The sequence below is a fragment of the Ostrinia furnacalis genome, unplaced genomic scaffold, assembly GCF_004193835.3.
Source record: "Ostrinia furnacalis isolate ACB-3 unplaced genomic scaffold, ASM419383v2 OfSCF4102, whole genome shotgun sequence".
NCBI lineage: Eukaryota > Metazoa > Arthropoda > Insecta > Lepidoptera > Crambidae > Ostrinia > Ostrinia furnacalis.
The window spans coordinates 542,732-568,157 of NW_021134341.1; the positions used below are offsets into that span (position 1 = coordinate 542,732).

At 34.7% G+C, this 25,426-nt stretch overlaps 1 protein-coding gene across 1 annotated transcript in view; it reads right to left on the minus strand.

The window, feature by feature from the left end:
- Window positions 1-1,732: 1,732 nt before the first annotated feature.
- LOC114358708 (allatotropins) overlaps window positions 1,733-25,426 on the minus strand; it is a 77,722-nt gene continuing 54,028 nt past the window's right edge. The window contains exons 5-7 of the mRNA XM_028312742.1: window positions 13,432-13,519; window positions 5,919-6,006; window positions 1,733-2,170 (exon numbers count right to left, since the gene is read on the minus strand). Of these exons, the coding sequence (XP_028168543.1) occupies window positions 2,126-2,170; window positions 5,919-6,006; window positions 13,432-13,519 (221 nt within the window). The 3' untranslated portion in view covers window positions 1,733-2,125. The remainder of the gene's footprint in view (window positions 2,171-5,918; window positions 6,007-13,431; window positions 13,520-25,426) is intronic.

Genomic DNA, 25,426 nt, shown 5'->3' on the forward strand with positions numbered 1-25,426 from the left:
AAACTTTTGTAAAAATATAAAAAAGGTGTTTAAAATTTAATCTATGATCGATTGTTTCGCAGTATTAGAGTAAAAAGCCTTTTCTGTTCTGACCGGTAAATCGGTATTCTTTTCTATTCGAAATCTCGTTCAATCGAGATAAAACCGTATCGGTCTTCCGTCTCTCTAACGTTTGTCGAGATTTTGTCGCCCACAGTTACGTTAAATTCTCGTCTGTCAGAGTTGGAAAGAGGCTTAGTTTGCCTCTGAAATAATACGGAAATATCTTTGTTAGATATCTAACATCAGGTTTAAGTCTGGTTTGAGGGGATTTTCAATGCTTCCTGACTATGGAAAATCTTATCTTTAGCTTATGGGTAGTAAATTGTACGGAAACACTTTATTCGACTGTAAACCATTTTTTTGCCTAAAATGACGTGTATTGAAGAGATGGACTAAGTTGAAGCCAATAGAACTTAATTTCGTAAGTTTGTTGAATGAGATGCCATAATGAAACACTTATTCCATTGATAACTCTCTAAAGCATTTGTAGAGTATGTATCTTATTTTAATCCCTGATCCTATGTGTGACTTTCATATTCTAGAGCATTGGTTCCCAAACTTATTTGAGATGCGCCCCCTTTCGACCATCCAAAAAATTCTGTACCCCCCTCCTCCAGTCAAGATTATTTATTGGTCGTCTCAAGCAGTCTGGAATGCATTCTCTCAGCGGTTGCAGGTTTTTTATAGGTAAAGTACACAGATGGCCCGCGTCCCCCTTTAAAGGTCTTTGCGCCTCCCCTGGGGAGCGCGCCCCCCTCTTTGGGAACCAATGTTCTAGACTCTTGTTATACGAGTAATTATATTTAAGTTTACTTGTTATTCCAGATTTCAGGATCTCTAATATTTATCAGAGATTCAGAGGCAAATAAAGCATTTGGCCTACATCCCTCACTAGTCAAAAGAGTAGGAGGCCTTTACGGATATTTTTCCCTTATCCACGGGAGGAGTGGGGGTATTCCTATTAGGGTGAAATAATAACACAAAATAGATACCCGATATATTTTTATTTCATAACTTCGACAGTAAACAACAAACTAACTGTTGGGTATCCAAACATTCAATTTACTTTACCATACAATCTAAAACTTTATTTTACACAATATTACATGTATGTATGTAGAGCGAATTACAGGACAGCTAATAATTTTTCAAATTGACGTCATTACAATACACCAGCCTATTTATAATAAGAACTATATAGATTTATAGAACATTTTTAAATAAGTAATGCCTTTCCCCTTTTAGTTGAAATTCTTAAAAATATCCAATTGAATCGAAAGTGCAATGTCCAATAAAATAAAAACAAAATAGGCTACCTACTCGTACTCTGTCTTTTTCAAATAAACTTTTACTAACATAATGGCATAGATAAAACATAGGCATTAGTAGGGATGTGTAAATGCGATTTTAAAAATAGATAACATCGAAACGATTGCATTCCTTTTTCAAAAATAACAGTCATTTCTCAACATCAGTGTTGTACGTCAAACTGGTCAAACGATAAAATCTACGAAACATTGCACTCGTGCTTTGAAGTAAAATTAGGTTGTGTTCGTAAAACTTAAGTTTGAATACAATTTCCTTGTTCAATGCCTAATTCTGAATTGACTTTAATTTTATTTAACAATAGTATTAAAGAAGTTTCTTAAACAGTTTTTTTTCTATTGAATGGAAGGACAATGCCAAAATTCATCAAGATGATGACTAACATTTAAAATACATTTTTAGTCTTGTATCTCTTACAATATCCAGATTTTCAATCTTCACTCATGTAATGGATCTAGTTCTGAAGGACATTATAGAATTAAGTCTAAGAAATAGAAAGAGTATTGTGGACAAATTGAATCTGCCATCATCGTGTAAATAAAATTATTTACAACATTTATCGTTTAACAATTGAGAATAAATGAATTAACTAATCGTATAAACATTTTTTTTATATTTTCCAAACGATCTTTTTCCGTGTTATTTCATATCACAGTACCATAATTCCAAAGATAATGTAACTTATAAATAGGTAAACGTATATCTTACATTAAATTATGCGTACAAAATAATGGCTGAGAAAAACAACGGTGATAGCCTAGACCACGTTTCTGAGTAACTCGTCCGATGTCAGCTGGCCGTCCTGGAAACAAAGGTAAGGTAAGATAAGGTCAGCGCTCCTGCACACGATGCCGCGCCGCCGCCGCGCCGCCGCCGCGCCGCCGCCGCGCCGCCACCGCGCCGTCAAAGCATAATTTCGCCGGCGGCGGCGCGGCAGCGGGTTGCACGCGGCGCGTATAAACAGTGCAAAGGCGCGGGGGGGGCGCGGCGGCGGCGCGGCGGCGGCGTCGTGTGCAGGAGCGCTTAAGGTAAGGTAAGTGGATTAGCACGAACCCCTTTTAATTCTAGTCCGGTAATGCAATTGGTCATTGTTAATCCATCGCAATGTAAAACAACTTTCTTAATTCGATACGATCTTGCTAAAAACAACTTCAAATTTGTAGTTTACCCTAACTTAGTTTCTTTTACGAGCTGTGCAACAATTGCAATTTTAGTTAAAAATAGGAATTAGGAATCTTGTTAGCTCGTGTTATTTTTTGAAAATAAATGTGTTACTTTTCAGTTAAAAACATGATTTCGTTTTCGGAGCTGAAATAAGATTAGTAATTGTCGGTCTCTACAATCCCAAATAATTTTGAAACTTAAAGATGAAACGTCATAAAAATATTTCTGTTCCGCTATGTCTCTTCTTGTCAATGGGTATTTATATTTTTTATATCTTTGATAAATACCACTATAAATAATACTAGGTACTTCATTAACACAAAATTCTCTTTAGACTTACAATAATAGTATTTCGTCTATGGTTCCCATCTGCCAAAGGTCAAAGGCAGTCATAATTTGTTCTTGCAATTTGCATCAAAGGAAAGCTCTATGTGGCTGCTTATTAAGTTACAGACTGGTAAGTGATTTTAACGGTACATTGTGGACATTAGAAGACTGTAATGCATTGAAATTGGTACATAGTTTTCATGTGTAATATGTTTCAGGTAGGTACTATTATACAGGGTGTAACAGGGGGGGTTAATCATCGTAAGTCAAACGATGGGAGACTTCAATACCTATCGATATAACCCCCATGCATGTTCCGCGATTTTCAATGGTTCCAAAGTTATTGAGATTTTTGTGAAATTTAAGTAAAAAGCCACTATTGAACTAGTACTAGAACTTTCAACTATTAAGACCCACTATTGAACTACTTCTAGAAAAAAAATCATGCAAGCAGGTCCAGCAGTTAAGCTACAGTGAAGACTTTTATACTAAATTCCGGCATTTAACTTAAATTTCACAAAAATCTCAATAACTTTGGAACCATTGAAAATCGCGGAACATGCATGGGGGTTATATCGATAGGTATTGAAGTCTCCCATCGTTTGACTTACGATGATTAACCCCCCCTGTTACACCCTGTATAATAGTACCTACCTGAAACATATTACACATGAAAACTATGTACCAATTTCAATGCATTACAGTCTTCTAATGTCCACAATGTACCGTTAAAATCACTTACCAGTCTGTAACTTAATAAGCAGCCNAAGTGCTCCTGCACACGGACGCCGCCACCGCGCCGCCACCGCGCCCCTACACTGTTCATACGCGCCGAGTAAAGCTCGCCGCCGCGCCGCCACCGCGCCGTCAAAGCATAATTTCGCCGGCGGCGGCGCGGCAGCGGGCTTCACGCGGCGCGCATAAACAGTGCAAAGGCGCGGGGGCGGCGCGGCGGCGGCGTCGTGTGCAGGAGCGCTTAAGGTAAGGTAAGTGGATTAGCACAAACCCCTTTTAATCCTAGTCCGGTAATGCAATTCATTCAGTCATTGTTAATCCATCGCAATGTAAAACAACTTTCTTAATTCGATACGATCTTGCTGAAAACAAATTATTTGTAGTTTACCCTAACTTTTTTTCGAAGAGCTGCCTAGCTGTGCAACGATTGCAATTTTAGTTAAAAATACATAGCATTGGGAATCTTATTGGCTCATTTTTCAAAGCAAATAAATATGTTACTTTTCAGTTGAAAACATGATTTCGTTTTCAGAGCTGAAATAAGATTAGTAATTGTCGGTCTCTACAATCCCAAATAATTTTGAAACTAAAAGATGAAACGTCATAAAAATATTTCTGTTCCGCTATGTCTCTTCTTGTCAATGGGTATTTATAATATTTCAATATCTTTCCTAAATACCACTATTTAAACACTCATAAACACAAAGTTCTCTTTAAACTTACAATACATATTGTGTTTCGTCTATGGTTCCCATCTGCCAAAGGTCAAAGGCAGTCATAATTTGTTCTCTATGCAATTTGCATCAAAGGAAAGCTCTATGTGGCTGCTTATTAAGTTACAGACTGGTAAGTGATTTTAACGGTACATTGTGGACAAATTGTTCTATATTTAGAAGACTGATACATTGAAATTGGTACCTTATCCTTTCTTGTGTAATATGTTTCAGGTAGGTACTATAACATCGTTTCGATAAGTCACCAAAACATGGACACATTAGTGTGGATTCAATAAATTGTTTTGCAACATAGAGACGCAGTGTAGCGAATACGATTTTGAAAACAAATTTATACCTAACTTATTAATATCTATAGACATATTTAGGCCAATATAATAATTTATGTGGGCGGCGTGCCGTATAATGTTATTTTATAAAGTGAATTTCGTAATATACCTACATTAGGACAGTTCAGCGAGCCATTTCAAATTGAGTAGAAAGCTTAATTTTTTTCTAATTTTCACCATAATTATTATTTTTACTCTACTTGACACCTTGACGACACAAATAGTGCGAGTCCAATATTAGCAATTCGAGCTCCGCGAATCGAAACATAATAAAAATCAATTGTTATGCGGTTTTATGCGACCGCTTGGGGTTTGACGGGTTAACGAAAGATATTAAATAAAATTTTAATGTCAAATAAGTGAATTTTCAATGGTTTTCTATAGAATTCACTTACATCGTTTCTCTTAACCCATCGACAAGCAACCGATGACTTTACTCCAGTATCTTAAGTACGGTGCGGTAACCGATACCCCCTTCTAAGGATTGAGAAGCTCAGAAGCTGTATGTAGTTACCAAGTGGACGGGCTTCCATTAAATATGTTTGGTAAACGTAAATTGAGAAATCGGTAATAATGAAAGATCGTAGTAACAAATAAGATATTCTGTGTTCTAGGGTTTGTGTGTAGAAATTACAGTTGATTATACAAACAGACAACAAAAACTTTTTATAAAAGTCTGCTCTGATAGAAACTGGCAATTTTGCAAACATGCAGCTGAATTGCATTAATAAAAAAAACTGTGTCGCAAATGATTCCAGAATATGTTAATAACATAGGTACCTACCAACTACTTTATTGGAAAATTTACGTGCCTAAGTATTTTTTGTACGCTGACTATAAAGATATTTAAGCATTTAGAAAAATTTCTTGAACCCAGCAAAATAACAATTTTAGGTATACGTATGCCCGTTTTCACCATCAATCCCTAATTTTTAAGTGACCACTATGGTAACAATTAATAGGAATTTTGTTTTCATAGGGGCCACTTAAAAATTAGGGATTGATGGTGAAAACGCGCATTAGGCTGAGTTGCACCACCTTACTTCGACTTTAACAAACGTCAAAAATCTGTAAAACTCCATACAAAATACACCGGTTATCGTTATAGTCACGGTTAAAGTTAGGTTTACTTCTCATTATTTCATAGGTGAGCGCCCTCTTTTAACCCACCAATCCCCAAGCGGCCGTATTAACTTAATCTATCTGTCTCGATTCGCGTATCTGAAGGGTTAAAGTTTTAAAGCAATTATTCCTGTATTACCTGATTGAGGTCAACGAACTTGCGTACGACGGACCTCGTGAAGTCGGGGTTGTTCAGCATCTCATTCACGAACCAATCCAAGGGGATACTGGGGACAAACATGTATTGTTAATGAGCGCTTACCAGTTAGCGCCACCGTAGAGTAAGGTCCTGTCACTTGCTAGTAGCGAAGACAGTGGCGCCAACTTGTGAGCGCTAAAGTGGTAGGAGGACTATCGCATTTGCACTCATCAAGATGGCGCCACTGTAGAGTAAGGTCCTGTCAATCGCCAGGGGTGCCAACTGTTAAGTATAAAAACGATAGCCCTCATTGTGTAAAAAACGTTAAAATAACGGTATCGTTATAGCTGTCATAGTAACATTGACGTAATGTCAATGTCACACTAGAAACGTCATTAGAGGGAAGCGTGTGGAAGACTCTCCGCGCTTTTGTGCTAAGTGATAAATTGTATTAAAAAATGAGGCAATATGGGTAATGTGAAAGTTAAGTCACAAAATATAAGTATCCAGTGTTTTATTTATGCGAATAGATCTATCTATCGTCTTCTAGCAGTATATAAGGTAGGCTTATAATAATTATGTAAACATAATATCTTATCTACTACTTTTCCTCTTTCCTTCTTGCGCATGGAGGAGGCGCTATGACGAATTTGTATAATTGTTTAATTTGTTGAATTTTGACAAAAGCTCACTTTTGTGTATGTGGACAACTTAAAAAAATAAAGAACCATTATGCTCCGAAAATATAAAAAAAATAATTTCAAAAAGCTCCCATTCAGAGGGGTGAGTAATGTGACTCCTTTTTGTATTCTTTTTTGTCTATGAAATTTAACTAAGAATACGAGGATAAAGTATTAAAAGTTCAAAAAGAAACACATTGTACAAAACGATCTTTCAATAGAAACATTAGTGAAAGAATTACTTCTTTTTAAAATATTGCATTTCGCATTACAATATTCAATATTTAGATTTTCCCAATTCCACCACTGTTTTATACTTATTACCTCTTTCTTGATACTATATTCCAGATATTAGTTTTCGATTAGTTACAACTAAAGTAAGTTTTAGGTAATAAACTTTAGTAGGTATTAAACTCACGCCCGTGTTACGGAACAAGACTCAAAACTAAATTCAAACTTAAAGCACAGAATAAATAATAGTACAAGTAAAGTTATACATAGGTTCAAACTGATCAATTAAGGCTTTAGATCAATCAAAGGTGTCAATTTAAAATACAACTACCTACAGATTGCTTACTCTATAATTTACTGTGTAAGGCTGAGTTGCACCATCTAACTAAGTTACGCTTATAACGATAACCGCTTTTTTTGTTTGGAGTTTGACAGATTTTTGACGTTCGTCAAAGTTAAAGTATGATGGTGAACCCAGCCTAAATGAATTTTGCTAAGCGCAAAACCCGAGCACGACTGGACCAATGCGGCTATTTTTTTCATGTGTTTCATAACACTTACAGGAGGTTTTTGTGAAGAGAAAAAAATAAAAAGGGCGTGAAAAATAATAAAAACAAAACCTTTCTTTTCCTATTCAAAACAGTTGGCATTTTTTTATTTATTAATAACTAGCTTTCCGCCCGCGGCTTCGCCCGCGTGGAATTTTGTCTGTCACAGAAAAACAATATCGCGCGCGTATTTGCTCACGATAGGACGATCTGGTGAAGTCAGAAAATTGATATCATCATTTTAATTATTTTAATTTTCATACAAATCTGATATTATAAATTTTATTTTGTATGAACATTTAAAAAATTAAAATGATGATATCAAATTTCTGACTTCACCATACCATTTATATGCATATATTATGTTAACATGGGCTAGTGTCGGCTCATATACCCATTTACCTAACACCCTGTATAGATGTTTACCAATTTCTGTTATGAAATCTAAATAAATCATTATTTCACACGTGGTGAGCATGCTGAAACCTACACAGACAAATATAACAAATCAGCTGATCTGTTTGCCGAGGTTTCGAAGTAAGCCTCAAATCCTTTATTTGTCCCATTCAACACGGTCGGCTCGGGATATTAAAAGAAAAGTCACAATCGTGTGTACAAAATTGATTCTTCAATAAAACGGTGAGACATTTTTACACTAAAAATAATAAGTCCTACCTACGTTATAGGTATTGTAATCAAAAACAATGAATTAATAATTTAGTCAACACATAATTATTTACCCTTTAAGGTGAGTTTACCTGTTTATTACTTTACAATAAAAAGTGCTTACTTAGATGAGATGAGATGATGATGATGATGATGAGAAAACCTATCCATTTTTTCAAATGTACAGATAGTTCTTTTTCGATATAAAAAATATAAACTGGTAAAATCGCTGATAGAAAAGCTATAACTTACATTGACATTCGTGAATTAAATAAACCTACCTAAATAAGTTACGAGAAGTGACATTTTTGCAACCCACATAACTCTGGATGTCGCAGAAATGCCAACGAAGGCTTATTAATAGTCCACAAACGCAGAAATGTTATTATTTGCAAGGAATCCTTTCACATTAAAGTTTAGTTATTACGTGGAGTTTCAATAACTAAAGACAATGACTCGCTTTCTATGCCAAAGTTTGCAATAGAGCGGCAAACAGAAGAGTCACTCTATTGAAGGCGATGATAAGTTTTAATTGGTACTTAAAATGACAGAATCAATTAAAAATCTGTTGGTTCACCGATAATTTTGGTGTTATGAAGTCTACTAAACTCCGATACATAACCAGTAGGCCTAAGATGCGCACTGCGATAAGCGGTTATCACGCCATTTTATCGATTTTTTACATTTTGACGTCGATAAAAGTTATCACGGCGCGCATCTTAGGCCTACAGGTGTGATAATTACTATAAGTACTAAATAGAAGCTATTTTTATGGTAACATAAATAATTAAGTCACGGTATTAATCTCACTTATGGTAGCAAATTTTCCTAATTTACATTGTTTCAGAAAGAAGTGTGTAGTAATTTCAATAAAAACCAAAATGAAATGAAGTGGGCTTGCTGACTAAAAAGTAAATGTACAGCCATGAATATTTAACTTCAATTTGTCACCAATTTCCTGGTAAGATATCTCACTTCTCATTCAGAACTTCAATAAACAAGTTTTCTCATCAATACCATTATCACGAAATTTGCTTCAGTGGTTTTGAGGTGAACCTGAATTGGAATTAGGTATTTTGAAAGACCTTTCCCGATAGATATGGAAAACATATTTTAATATTCATGGCACATAACGAAAGGATGGGCGCAAACTCTTTTCAATTTGAATCTGCCAAATAACCTATCTGCGTTGTATTCTATAAGAGTTCTAGAATAATATTTTGGGACTTAAACTTATTCCCAAATAGATATTAAATCGCTGAAAACCCAGACGAAATTAATCAAAGTAAAAAATGGAAAGAAACAAAATATTCGATTTCCCATCAAAGGAAGTGCAAGCCGGACACAAAATAATGTAAATGAGGGTTTTCGCGAATGAAAAATCTGCTAGATGGCAATACGTAGATGTAAAGTCTAAATGCTGCATGATTGGTTATTTTTGACATGACATTGACAGATATGTCAAAATTCACCAATCACGTAGCAGTTAGACCTCATATCTACGTCTTGCCATCTAGTGGATTTTTCATACGCGAAAACCCTCATTGAATTACATGCCATGGCTTGGAATTGGATCCGTAGATTAAAAATCCTAAGATATGACATTTAGGCAGAAAACTATGATGTGTAAGCACACGTCTGTCCCTTCTTGTAAAGGGGATTTTAATTTTATGTGAAATTGCACAATGGTTCAATGTTTCTTGCCCTATCTTATGGTCATAGCCTTATTAACTCGTCAGCTTATGGAAAATTAAGGCAATTAAAAGTTGATTGTAAATGAATAATTACGAAATGGATGTAACTTAAAAAAGTCGGTTTTACTTTTAATCTACATTGTTTGTTTTACTTTGCATCTAGTCTAGATAAAACAAAATGTTTGTCGATGCAAACTAAGACGCCCAGAGTTTTTTACTTAACATGAGATGCATCATGATATTCATGAACAAGCATTATTGTTGGCTGCAATAATAGAAGCTTCGGCGCTTCCCAAACAAAATTGAACTTTCACGGAAGCCACACAGCTTTGAGCTTCGACTTGCAAGCTTGCAAGCTTTGTTTTCGTTGCAAGTCGATTCAAAAGTCGAGGGTAATCAATCACGAATTTGATCGCTATCTACAATGTGGCACGAACGAGTGGTTATTTTGTCTGTATTGTGTGGTGACTGTTTTTTTTACTTTGTGCCAGATATGAAGCGTCATTAGTGCATCGAGGGGACTTCGAACTGTTGTGGCGGTTGTCAATTGACACAAATAGACAAATCACGAAAGGTGTTTGAATTTAGCTGAATGTACTATCGGGGACTCTTCCGCCTGACCACTTTGTAGAAATTTTAGCGTAAGCGCATCGCTCCGGTCACGTGCTCACCCCGTCTCTAATTGGTTACGCATTTTACTATATTTTTACTACGACCAATAAGAGACAATCAGGGCTTAGGTTGCAATACGAAATACCATTGTGCACTTTATTGTCATACGGTCAGGGTTTAAAACGAAATGTTTCTTTTTCTTCAATGTTTCTTAGTTTTAGGCTGAGTTGCACCACCTAACTTTGACCGTAGCTATAACGGTAACCGGTGCTTTTTGTATGGAGTTTGACAGAATTTTGACGTTTGTTAAAGTTAAAGTAAGATGGTGCAACTCAGCCTTAGAATTTTAATAATAGAATTTGGTTACAAACAAATAGATATGTATTTTTTTTTATAGTGTGTTTTTATACGAGGTCTGTATGCTTTTTGCTTTGGCGATCTGTTGACATATTCTCTCCTTTGTTTTTTTGTGAAGTTTCGTGATCAATAACCGATTGATTTGTGTTGACCCGTGCTAGTAATTGGACTGTTTGATTGCCTTTTTATTGACCTCCGCTCGATTACTGAACCATGCCTCTCAAAATAATTCTTATATTTACTTACAAACTTATCTATACATTGTTAACTGTTTAAGTATTATTTAGTTTGAAGTTTAATTGTTATTGATTTAAGACCTTGTGTAAAGACACTTAATGTGCAATAAAAAATTGAATTTGAAATAAAACTAACTTAATATTATAATATTTACGATAACCAATTACCTGGATCATTGCTACCTAGTGCAATATTGATATTAAATTTTAATAACGTAGATAAGTGTTTCTTTAAAACGGAAAACAAAATATGCATTAAAAATAAATAGAAACCTATTATAAGTTTTTATTTACATTCAAGGATTTAAGAAAGTTTTAGCCAGATCTTACAATAATTGTTTTTAAGCCACAAATATTCCTTAACTCTTTATCAATTAATTCAATAACATATTGTTTTAAATTATAAGTTCCGAATAAATTAAATACCTATTAAATAAGTAAAATTCTTAAGTAACTGTATGATTTTGTATTTCTCACCCTAACTAGCTAAACTAATATCATGAGATTTACACTCATAATATCAACAATAATTGTAGAAAGGGCTACTTTTTTCTCGGGAAATTGCATAGTTACCTCGGAATGTGCGATAGCAATTTTGTGACCCGAGCGGGCAATCGCTAGTTCAAATTTTACACGAAGCCTCATATAATATTTTGTAGTTTCAAATTGACTAAAATGCGACGTTGCCAAACGAGCGCTACGGATGCGGGTAATAAGCAATACTCAATCCTAAATGCTTTACATAGAGCTTGGTTTGCTAGGGCAAACATCTACAGTGATGTGCCGACGCTGCTTAGACCCGAAACATGAATGAACGGGGGCGGAGTTTAATCGAGCGTGTGTGTGCAAACAATTTAGGCCCTTAAGGTGTCAAGGCGTTCGAGTCCCCGATAGTACCTGTTATTCTAGTCTAGGATACAGACAACACTCATAAAATTCATTTTGAGCGGAGTTGTTCTTTAAGCCACTAGAATAATGGAAGCGTATTATTAAAGACCTTTTTCAAGAACTACGAGCACCTGGAAGCAAAGGCCCTAATTATATTTATAACAATAATTATTATTTCAAGTCATTACTCAAAAGCTAGAAGCCACAGAAATGTTCAATAATAATTATAAAGACTCTCAGTCTTTTTACAAAGGAACAAGCATACTCATTACTAATAGTACAACAAAGAGTCTCCTTTGAATTTTTTTTCCGAGTTTTTATATTTTTATAAATTAAATCTTGAGTGCTATACCTACCGATTTATGTCCCTTGCGAGTATCAAAAATGTTACAGTTGTACCATTTGACTTGTAGATATACTCTACCTATATTTGCAATGGGCAGTAGGTAACCATAGGTAACAGAAACATAGATCAGAATCTGTAACTAATACAACTGAATAGTCAAATGAAAGAAAACAGTGGGGTGCTGTTTCACATACACCCACACACTATGCATCGTGGAATGGTGTATGTCCCCATTGATAATATTTTCTGAAAATACAGGATGGTGAAATATTTTTCTTCAAGTAGGTATTTTAATGGTTTTCTAGACAAGAACTTGAATTGAAATGTTACTAGCTATTTATGATTTAAGTTGAATAAGAATTGTTCTCTTTTTTCAGTTTGAACCAAAGGTTTACTGAAAGAGAATGCCAACGGCATTAAGTTCGCCTTTAGTGCAATAAATGTAGTGGAATAAAAAGTAGCAAATAGTTAGGTAATGTCAATTTTAAAGACAAATGACCTCAACCTCAACCACCAAAAAGTGAAAACATTTCATACTAAATGCCACTTTAAAAAAGTGTACATGTGTTTAACTTTTTGTAATAATATGGCTCTAAAGATTTCTGAGGACACGCATAAGCACAGGTTTACACTTGACTGACAATTTAATCTTCGAAATTGCTCACTAGTCCTTTTCATCCTATATCAATAACTCGCAATATTCTATTTTTCTGGGTCGAATATCATGTTTCTGTAGTTAGTAGATGCTTGAGCACCTACATAAGTAGGTAGGTCACTAAATTAACGTTAAAAGAACAAGATAAAAACAAATGACTGTAATGCAAAATTCCTCAGAAGTTCTAGGTTAGTTTTAATTAAACGCACTTTTTTCGAATTGTATTGTAAATGCCTTATCTTTTACCTATTGTAACACGAGATTAAAATAAATAATAACCCTTAAAGGCTGCTCGTAGGTATCATCATCATCATCATCATCATCTCAGCCATAGGACGTCCACTGCTGAACATAGGCCTCCCCCAATGCTTTCCATGTTATGTATGTAGGTATACCTACGAGTGTTTAAAGCTCTGGTAACTTAATTCATACAGATTATATGACCTGTTTTATTTATTAATTTAATGTTGGAAGGAATTTTAATTTTATTTCACAGTTTTAAATATTTCCTCGTGTGTCATAATTAAATAATCGTCTTACTTTAGTAACTAAAAGCCGTGCTAAAAGTGTTCGTGAGCTAAGAAAAAAGCAAAAAAATACCTTTCCAGCGCCTTCTCGTCGTTGCCATCTTGACCCTCCCTCTCCGGCGACGCTTCGAGCATTTCCCAGAAGTTGTCCAGCCCGTACACTAGATACAAAACAAATTGTTTTAACGCACTTAATTAATCACATTTGCAGCATTCACTGACGACTGTTTCTATTAAAGTTAGTTTGTTGCTCATTAAAAAAGTAATAAATGAGGTGTTAGAGAACAGTTTTAGAAGTTGAGTGTTTTGTCCCTTTCTTTCATGTTAATGTTCTGTAGTTAAAAGAGCCAAAACAGTATTTTAAATCAATCTGTTTGATTTGTATAAATTTGGGGCTAAGAGACATACCGCATTAAAAGATTCCAAACTGTAAAAAGAAACAGTCGTCATGGTGAATTAAAATTAACCCATAGACAAGGTGCTGGAATAGTAAGTAAGCAAGTTTGATTTAGTTACAATAAGTATTGTAAAGTTTATTTCTATAGCACCTTGTTTAAGAGTCAATTCATGAAAAAATGCCTCAATAAGTTGAATATAGAGGTTTTTGAAGACATCGATAAATCTAACTAGACCAATATAATAAGAGCTCTGACATATCACAGTGAAAATAAAACGAAATTGTGACAATAATTATAGTCTTTGTTTGAAATCGTAGTCTAAAATTATAGCAAAAATAATAAGCTCTTATTATAGCGATCCAAATACACATAAAAATACCCAGTATTTATTGGTTTTTGTTGTTGAAGTTCTTCGTCCAACGATTTGTGTATCGTTGTAATAAAACACAGGTATTCGTTGCCTCTATCAAATGTAAAGAGGAACGAAGTCGCAGAAGATAAGCATAGGAAGAGTATGCAATATGCATTTACCTATAAATAAAAAGCTTAAATTATTGTACTGACTTAACTACAAGATCATTTTAAAGGCAGTTCATATACTTACAACTTAAATAATGTTAATTAAAAATGCATAGCCTCCTGAAAGTGGTTCGCCTACCCGATTAAAACTCCAGTTGTAGGTTTTTAAGCTATTATGGGACTAGGTAGGTAAAATTAGTGTGATCGTTAAAGAAATGAATTACAAGTAAATACATTGTTCGTTCGTTCGTTCGTTCGTTTCAGCCAAATGACGTCCACTGCTGGACAAAGGCCTCCTCCAAGGTTTTCCACAATGCACGGTCCTGCGCTGCCAAATACATTGTGTCTCACGATAATAATTTCAGGTTACTTATTTGAATTATTCTTGCAAATAATTTCAAATAAGTAACCTGAAAAGAGGTGAAGTCAGACGAAAAATCACTATCATATAGGGTTGTTCTATGCCTGCCTGACTAGATATCACTATTTTATGTCTTTTGCCATATTTTGTTCTGTTTATTTTATAATATTGTGGTTGAGGTGTCAGTGACACCCATTTGGAACCTTAGGCATAACCTCACACATTCCATTAGAGTTGAAATGCAGATCAAAAGCTTGGCCCCATTATCATTAAAAACATATAACTACTGATATGAACCCGTTCGAGGAAATCATGCTAATAACTAAAGTAAGGTATTTATACGTCAGCCACTCTATCCCAGGTTAATATTAAATACGGAAACGGTACAAAGCTTTGTCTTCAACTATCGATGCAGAGCTTAATATTCCAAAGGATATTGAGTTCATTGTTTCAGTTTACAAAACATTATACTATAGTCGTGGGTGCTTTTGTAACTGCAGATGATTTCGTACGAAAATTTCAGCTATCGTGCATTATCTGAATTAAGTTGTTTTAAGTCAGGCACACTCATAAGACATATGCTAGCACATCAATATTAACACTGTAGCATCTTATGTTGTTGTAATGCGCTATATTTCAACAATAGGCTGTCGACACGTAAGCAGTTTGGCAATAACTAAAAATGTATTTATACAGGGTGTTTCTTGTAAGGTGTCAAGCCGAAGGCAGGTGATAGGTGAGGACTAGACCTATCGATTTCACCCCCATGTATGTTCTACGATTTTTCATAGTTTAGAAGTTATCGTTAATTTTGTGATTTTTTCAAATTGTATGACCCAGTAGGCTTTAAATTTTTTTATCTTTTTTTTGGGTCGACTTTTCTCAGATTTCTTTTTTTTTGACAGATTCCCTATTAATTGCAGATTTTTGAAAAAAATAATCAACTTCCTATCTTTGATGCAAGATACAAAATTTTTGCTAGAAACATAAAAAATATGCTTTTAGCGGAACATTCTAAAATTTTCAACTTGAAGGTTTGAAAAAAAAAACCCCTGTTACACCCTGTATAATTCACCAAAGCATGGACACATTAGTGTGGATTCAATCAATTGTTTTGCAACATAGAGACGTAGTGAAGCGAATACGATTTTGAAGAAAAAATAAATAGCCAATATACGTATGTATGTGGGTGGCGTCCCGTATAATATGATTTTATAAAGTGAATTTGGTAATATACATTTAGGGGTAGGTGGCCTGTGAGACGATGTTACGGTCACGAATTCGTGGTTTTCATACATTTAGTTGAGTTCAGCAAGCCATTTGAAATTGAATAGAAAGCTTTACATTTTTCTAATTTTTCACCACTCTTCAAGCTCCGCGAATCGAAACATAATAAAAATCAATTGTTATGCGGTTGTAATGCGACCGATTGGGGTTTGACGGGTTCACGAAAGATTTTAAATAAATTATAACCAATTTCAAATAAGTGAAATTTCAATGATTTTCCATAGAATTTACTTACATCTGTAGTATTTGATCGTCAGTTTCTCTTAACCCATCGCCAAGCAACCGATGGCTTTACTCCGGTATCTTAAGTACGGTGCGGTAACCGATACCCCCTTCTAAGGATTGAGAAGCTCAGAAGCTGTATGTAGTTACCAAGTGGACGGGCTTCCATTAAATATGTTTAAACGTAAATCGAGAAATCGGTAACAAGAAAAGATCGTAGTGATTTCGATTAACAAATAAGATATTCTGTATTCTAGGGTTTGTATGTAGAAAGACAACAAAAACTTTTTATAAAAGTCTGCTCTGATAGAAACTGGCAATTTTGCAAACATGCAGCTGAATTGCATTAGTAAAAAAAACAGTGTCGCAAATTCCAGAATATGTTTTAAATAACATAGGTACTACTTTATTGGAAAAAATTATGTACCTAAGTATTTTTTGTACGCTGACTATAAAGATATTTTAGCATTTAGAGAAATTTCTTGAACACAGCAAAATAAAAATTTTAGGTATACCTACTTAGGCTGAGTTACATCACCTTACTTCGACTTTAACACACGTCAAAAATCTGTAAAACTCTACAAAATATACCGGTTATCGGTATAGTCACGGTTAAAGTTAGGTTTACTTCTCATCATTTCATAGGTGAGCGCCCTCTTTTAACCCACCAATCCCCAAGCGGTCGTATAACATAATCTATCTGTCTCGATTCGCGTATCTGAAAGGTTAAAGTTTTAAAGCAATTATTCCTGTATTACCTGATTGAGGTCAACGAACTTGCGTACGACGGACCTCGTGAAGTCGGGGTTATTCAGCATCTCATTCACGAACCAATCCAAGGGGATACTGGGGACAAACATGTATTGTTAATGAGGGCTATCGTTTTAGCGCTCACCTGTTAGCGCCACTGTAGAGTAAGGTCCTGTCACTTGCTAGTAGCGAAGACAGTGGCGCCAACTTGTGAGCGCTAAAGTGGTAGGAGGACTATCGCATTTGCACTCATCAAGATGGCGCCACTATAGAGTAAGGTCCTGTCAATCGCCAGGGGTGCCAACTTTTAAGTATAAAAACGATAGCCCTCATTGTGTAAAAAACGTTAAAATAACGGTATCGTTATAGCTGTCATAGTTACATTGACGTAATGTCAATGTCACACTAGAAACGTCATTGGAGGTACGTGCGTGGAAGACTTCCCGCGCTTTTGTGCTAAGTGATAAATTGTATTAAAAAATGAGGCAATATAAGTAATGTGAAAGTTAAGTCACAAAATATAAGTATCCAGTGTTTTATTTATGAGAATAGATCTACCGTCCTCTAGCAGTATATTAGGTAGGCCTATAATATGTAATATTCTATTATCTTATCTACTACTTTTCTCTATTCCTTCCTGCGCATGGAGGAGGCGTGATGACGAATTTGTATCTTATTTACAGAGTATTTCTATTTGAACTTCTGATACTTTACCCACGTATTCTTTGTTGAATTTTGAAAAAAAGCTCACTTTTGTGTATGTGGACAACTTAAAATGATAAAGAACCATTATGCTCCTAAAATATATAAAAAATAATTTCAAAAAGCTCCCATTCAGATGTGTGACCTAGTGTGACTCCTCTTTGTATTATTTTTTGTCTATGAAATCTAACTAAGAATACGCGGATAAAGTATTAAAAGTTCAAAAAGAAACACATTGTATAAAACGATCTTTCAATAGAAACATTAGTGAAAGAATTACTTCTTTTTAAAATATTGCATTACACATTAGAATCTATACTTCTATACTAATATATATTATAAATGCGAAAGTAACTCTGTCTGTCTCGCTTTCACGCCTAAACCACTAAACCGATTTTGATGAAATTTGGCATAGATATAGTTTGAGTCCCTGAAAAGGACATAGGATAGTTTTTATCCCGGTTTTTGAAACAGGGACGCGCGCGATAAAGTTTTTCTGTGACACAAAATTCCACGGGGGCGAAGCCGCGGGCGGAAAGCTAGTATTTAGACTTTATATTTATACTTTAGATATTTAGACTTTCCCAACTCCACCACTGTTCTAAACTTATTACCTCTTTCTTGAGACTATATTCCAGATATTAGTTTTCGATTAGTTACAACTAAAGTAAGTTTTAGGCAACAAACTTTAGTAGGTAAGACTCACGCCCGTGTTACGGAACATGACTCAAAACTATATTCAAACTTAAAGCACAGAATAAATAATAGTACAAGTAAAGTTATACATACATAAGTTCAAACTGATTAATTAAATCTTTAGACCAATCAAAGGTGTAAATTTAAAATACACCTACAGATTGCTTACTCTGAAATACTGTCTATGAATTTTGCTAAGCGCAAAACTCGAGCACGCCTGGACCAATTCGGCAATTTTTTTGTTTCATTTGTTCCTTAGGACTCACGGAAGGTTTTTAAGGAGAAAATAATAATAAAAAGGGCGTGAAAAATAGTAAAAAAACTTCTTTTCCCATACGAACTGCTTGACATTTTTGACTGAACAAAGTCTGTCCGGGCAGCAGTTATTAATATTTTTTACCAATTTCTGTTACAAAATATAATTGAAGTAAAACGTTATTTCACACGTGGTGAGCATGCTGAAGCCTACACAGACAAATATAAAAAATCAGCTGATCTGTTTGCCGAGGTTTCGAAGTAAGCCTCAAATCCTTTATTTGTCCCATTCAACACGGTCGGCTCGGGATATTAAAAGAAAAGTCACAATCGTGTGTACAAAATTGATTCCTCAATAAAACGGTGAGACATTTTTACACTAAAAATAATAAGTCCTACCTACGTTATAGGTATTGTAATCAAAAACAATGAATTAATAATTTAGACAACACATAATTATTTACCCTTTAAGGTAAGTTTACCTGTTTATTACTTTACAATAAAAAGTGCTTACTTAGTTTAGTATTATATTGAGATGAGAAAACCTATCCATTTTTTCAAATGTACAGATAGTTCTTTTTCAATATAAAAAATATAAACTGGTAAAATCGCTGATAGAAAAGCTATAACTTACATTGACATTCGTAAATTAAATAAACCTACCTAAATAAATTACGAGAAGTGACTTTTTGCAACCCACATAACTCTGGATGTCGCAGAAATGCCAACGAAGGCTTATTAATAGTCCACAAACGCAGAAATGTTATTATTTGCAAGGAATCCTTTCACATTAAAGTTTAGTTATTACGTGGAGTTTCAATAACTAAAGACAATGACTCGCTTTCTATGCCAAAGTTTGTAATAGAGCGGCAAACAGAAGAGTCACTCGATTGAAGGCGATGATAAGTTTTAATTGGTACTTAAAATACCAGAATCAATTAAAAATTTGTTGGTTCACCGATAATTTTGGAGTTATGAAGTCTACTAAACTCCGATACATAACCAGGTGTGATAATTACTATAAGTACTAAATAGAAGCAATTTTTCTGGTAACATAAATAATTAAATCATGGTATTAATGCCAGTTATAGTAGCCAATCAAATAATGTCTATAGGACATTATTTCAGGATATATTTTCTTAATTTACATTATTTCAGAAAGAAGTCTGTGTGAACCAAAATGATATGGTTTTTTTTTTCTTTTTGTGTCAAATAAAGTTTTTCTTATTCTTATTCTTATATGAATAAATAAATAAATCTTTGAACAATTTCACACAGCGCCAGCTAGCCCCAAAGGAAGCAAGTTAATGCACGTGTTATGGGTTATACTACTTATATACTTTTTTTTAAATACATACTTTTTTTTATGTGACAGGAGGCAAACGAGCAGACGGATCACCTGATGGTAAGTGATTACCGTCGCCTATAGACACCCGCAGACCCAGGGACTATTATACATAGTTATACCCAGACCCGTCACAGAAATTAAAATATCATCATTTCAATTTCTGTCCAGCCGGGAATCGAAGTGGGCTTGCTGAATAAATAGTAAATGTACCGTCATGAATATTTAACTTCAATTTGTCACCAATTTTCTGGTAAGATATCTCACTTCTCATTCAGAACTTCAATAAACAAGTTTTCTCATCAATACCATTATCACGCATTTTACTTCAGCGGTTTTGAGGTGAACCTGAATTGGAATTAGGTATTTTGAAAGGCTTTTTCCGATAGATATGGAAAACATATTTTAATATTCATGGCACATAACGAAAGGATGGGCGCAAACTCTTTTCAATTTGAATCTGCCAAATAACCTATCTGCGTTGTATTCTATAAGAGTTCTAGAATAATATTTTGGGACTTAAACTTATTCCCAAAATAGATATGAAATCGCTGAAAACCCGGACGAATTTAATCAAAGCAAAAAATGGAAAGAAACAAAATATTCGATTTTCCATCAAAGGAAGTGCAGGCGGGACACAAATGTAAATTAAATTACATGCCATGGCTTGAAATTGGATCCTTAGATTAAAAATCCTAAGATATGACATTTAGGCAGAAAACTACGTTGTGTATGCACACATCTTATGGAAAATTAAGGCAATTAAAAGTTGATTGTCAATGAATAATTACGAAATGGATGTAACTTAAAAAGGTCGGTTTTACTTTTAATCTACATTGTTTGTATTACTTTGCATCTAGCCTAGATAAAACAAAATATTTGTCGATGCAAGCTACAAAGCCCAGAGTTTTTTATCTAGACATGAGATGCATCATGATATTCATGAACAAGCATTATTGTTGGCTGCAATAATAGAAGCTTCGGCGCTTCCCAAACAAAATTGAACTTTCACGGAAGCCACACAGCTTTGAGCTTCGACTTGCAAGCTTGCAAGCTTTGTTTTCGTTGCAAGTCGCTTCAAAAGTCGAGGGTAATCAATCACGAATTTGATCGCTATCTACGTGGCACGAACGAGTGGTTATTTTGTCTGTGTATTGTGTGGGGACTGTTTTTTTTACTTTGTGCCAGATATGAAGCGTCATTAGTGCATCGATGGGACTTCGAACTGTTGTGGCGGTTGTCAATTGACACAAATAGACAAATCACGAAAGGTGTTTGAATTTAGCTGAATATACCTGTTACAGAAAACACTCACTCACGTTGTTCTAGTGTAGGATACAGAAAACACTCATAAAATTCATTTTGAGCGGAGTTGTTCTTTATGCCAATAGAATAATGGAAACATTTTTAAATACCTTTTTACAGAACTCCGAGCGCTTGGAAGTGAATACCTTAGTTACTTATAACAATAATTATTATTTCATGCCTATAATCTAGAGCTAGAAGCCACAGAAATGTTCAATAATAATTATAAAGACTCTTAGTCCCTTTACAAAGGAACAAGCATACTCATTACTAGGTACAACAAAGAGTCTCCTTTGAAACTTTTTTATATTTATACCATTTTGTTTTATTTAATCAAAAAAATTCCATAAAATTGAGTATTGAGTCCTAAATCTACCGCTCTATGTCAAACATGTTACAGATGCTACCATTTGACTTGTAGATAGATACATTTGCAATGGGCAGTAACCATAGGTAACAGAAACATAGATCAGAATCTGTAACTAACACACCTGAATAGCCAAATGAAAGAAAACAATGATTTTACATACCTACACCCACCCACACTATGCATCGTGGATCGAGAACGTCGCCTATAATATTTTCTGAAAATACAGGATGTTTGCAATATTTTTCAGGTGTAAACCTATAAACTGTATCGATTTTTTTACTAGTTCTTCAAGTTCGTATTTTACATGGTTTTCTAGGTAAGAACTTGAATTGAAATGTTACTAGTAATTTAAGTTGATTCAGTATTTGAATACCATCTAAGTTTACGCTTTCTTTTCCAAAATCCTGTAAGCGAAATAAGAATAGTTCTCTTTTTTCAGTTTGACCCAAAGTTTTACTGGAAGAGAATTTCAACGGCATTAAGTTTGCCTTTAGTGCAATAAATTTAGTGGAATAAAAAGTAGTAAATAGTTGGGTAATGTCAATTTTAAAGACAAATGACCTCAACCTCAACCACCAAAAAGTGAAAATATTTCATACTAGCTTTCCGCCCGCGGCTTCGCCCGCGTGGAATTTTGTCTGTCACAGAAAAACTTTATCGCGCGCGTCCCTGTTTCAAAAACCGGGATAAAAACTATCCTATGTTCTTTCCCGGGACTCAAACTATCTCTATGCCAAATTTCATCAAAATCGGTTGCGAGGTTTAAGCGGGAAAGCGTAACAGACAGACAGACAGACAGACAGACAGACAGAGTTACTTTCGCATTTATAATATTAGTTGGGATAAATGCCACTTTAAAAAAGTGTACGTGTGTTAACTTTTTGTAATAATAAGGCTCTAAAGATTTCTGAGGACACGCATAAGCACAGGTTTACACTTGACTGACAATTTAATCTTCGAAATTGCTCACTAGTCCTTTTCATCCTATATCAATAACTCGCAATATTCTATTTTTCTGGGTCGAATATCATGTTTTGTAGTTAGTAGATGCTTGAGCAACCTTTAAGGGTTATTATTTATTTTAATCTCGTGTTACAATAGGTACAAGATAAGGCATTTACAATACAATTCGAAAAAAGTGCGTTTAATTAAAACTAACCCAGAACTTCTGAGGAATTTTGCATTACAGTCATTTGTTTTTTTATCTTGTTCTTTTAACGTTAATTTATTGACCTACCTACTTATGTAGGTATCATCATCATCATCATCTCAGCCATAGGACGTCCACTGCTGAACATAGGCCTCCCCCAATGCTTTCCATGTTATGTATGTAGGTATACCTACGAGTATTTAAAGCTCTGGTAACTTAATTCATACAGATTATGATCTGTTTTATTTATTAAGTTAATTTTAGAAGTCGGTTTGGTTAATTTCGATATCCAGACTTTTAATTTTATTTCACAGTTTTAAATATTTCCTCGTTTGAATTTATCGTTATGTGATAAGTATCATAATTAAATAATCGTCTTACTTTGTACTTAAAAGTGTTCGTGAGCTAAGAAAAAAGCAAAAAAATACCTTTCCAGCGCCTTCTCGTCGTTGCCATCTTGACCCTCCCTCTCGGGCGACGCTTCGAGCATTTCCCAGAAGTTGTCCAGCCCGTACACTAGATACAAAACAAATTGTTTTAACGCACTTAATGAATCACGTTTGTAGCATTCACTGACGACTGTTTCCATTATAGTTTGTTTGTTGTTCTTAAACAAGTAAAAAGTGAGATGAAGAACAGTTTTAGAAGTTGAGTGTTTTGTCCATTTCTTTAATGTTGATGTTCTGTGGTTGAAAGAGACAAAACAGTATTTTAAATCAATCTGTTTGATTTGTATAAATTAGGGGTTAAGAGATATACCACATTAAAAGAGTCCAAACTGAAAAAAGAAACAGTCGTCATGGTGAATTAAAATTAACCCATAGACAAGGGCTGGAATAGTAAGCAAGTTTGATTTAGTTACAATAAGTATTGTAAAGTTTCTTTCCATAACGCCTTATTTAAGAGTCAGTTCATGAAAAAATGCCTCATTAAGTTGAATATAGAGGTTTTTGAAGACATCGATAAATCTAACTAGACCAATATAATAAGAGCTCTGACATGAAAATAAAACGAAATTGTGACAATAATTATAGTCTTTGTTTGAAATCGTAGTCTAAAATTATAGCAAAAATAATAAGCTCTTATTATAGCGATCCAAATACACATAAAAATAACCAGTATTTATTGGTTTTTGTTGTTGAAGTTCTTCGTCCAACGATTTGTGTATCGTTGTAATAAAACACAGGTATTCGTTGCCTCTATCAAATGTAAAGAGGAACGAAGTCGCAGGAGATAAGCATAGGAAGAGTATGCGATATGCATTTACCTATAAAATCAAAAGCTTAATTAAATGTACTGACTTAACTACAAGATCATTTTAAAGGCAGTTCATATACTTACAACTTAAATAATGTTAATTAAAAATGCATAGCCTCCTGAAAGTGGTTCGCCTACCCGATTAAAACTCCAGTTGTAGGTTTTTAAGCTATTATGGGACTAGGTAGGTAAAATTAGTGTGATCGTTAAAGAAATGAATTACAAGTAAATACATTGTTCGTTCGTTCGTTCGTTCGTTTCAGCCAAATGACGTCCACTGCTGGACAAAGGCCTCCTCCAAGGTTTTCCACAATGCACGGTCCTGCGCTGCCAAATACATTGTGTCTCACGATAATAATTTCAGGTTACTTATTTGAATTATTCTTGCAAATAATTCAAATAAGTAACCTGAAAAGAGGTGAAGTCAGACGAAAAATCACTATCATATAGGGTTGTTCTATGCCTGCCTGACTAGATATCACTATTTTATGTCTTTTGCCATATTTTGTTCTGTTTATTTTATAATATTGTGGTTGAGGTGTCAGTGACACCCATTTGGAACCTTAGGCATAACCTCACACATTCCATTAGAGTTGAAATGCAGATCAAAAGCTTGGCCCCATTATCATTAAAAACATATAACTACTGATATGAACCCGTTCGAGGAAATCATGCTAATAACTAAAGTAAGGTATTTATACGTCAGCCACTCTATCCCAGGTTAATATTAAATACGGAAACGGTACAAAGCTTTGTCTTCAACTATCGATGCAGAGCTTAATATTCCAAAGGATATTGAGTTCATTGTTTCAGTTTACAAAACAATATACTATAGTCGTGGGTGGTTTTGTAACTGCAGATTTAGTACAAAAATTTCAGCTATCATGCAATATCTGAATTAAGTTGTTTTAAGTCAGGCACACTCATAAGACATGTGATAGCACATCAATATTAACACTGTAGCATCTTATGTTGTTGTAATGCGCTATATTTCAACAAAAGGCTGTCGACAGTACAAACGTGAAAGCAGTTTGGCAATAACTAAAAATGTATTTACATATTAGTAACTATACAATGTACATATTACTTTACATTGCTCCTATCGTTTTCACTAAAATTGACTCTTATCTTATTACTTATCTATCTATCGAATATATGTAGAGCAGCGCGAGAGCCTCCCACACGTAGAGTTCTGGTTACATTAGGCGATTACCCCACTGCGCCGCGGTCCGCCGCGGTCCGCGTGATTTCATATAAAAAATCCCGCGCGCATACGCGTTGTCAGTGTGTTGTACCGCGCATGTTTTCTATACAAACTGAGGTACTTGCATACAATGATTAAATCTGTCGTCCCGCGTACCGCGGCGGAGCGCGGCGCAGTGTGATAATCGCCTTACAGTCTGAACCCAGCTTTTCCCAGAACTTTACGGATTGTCACTTAGTCCAGAGTC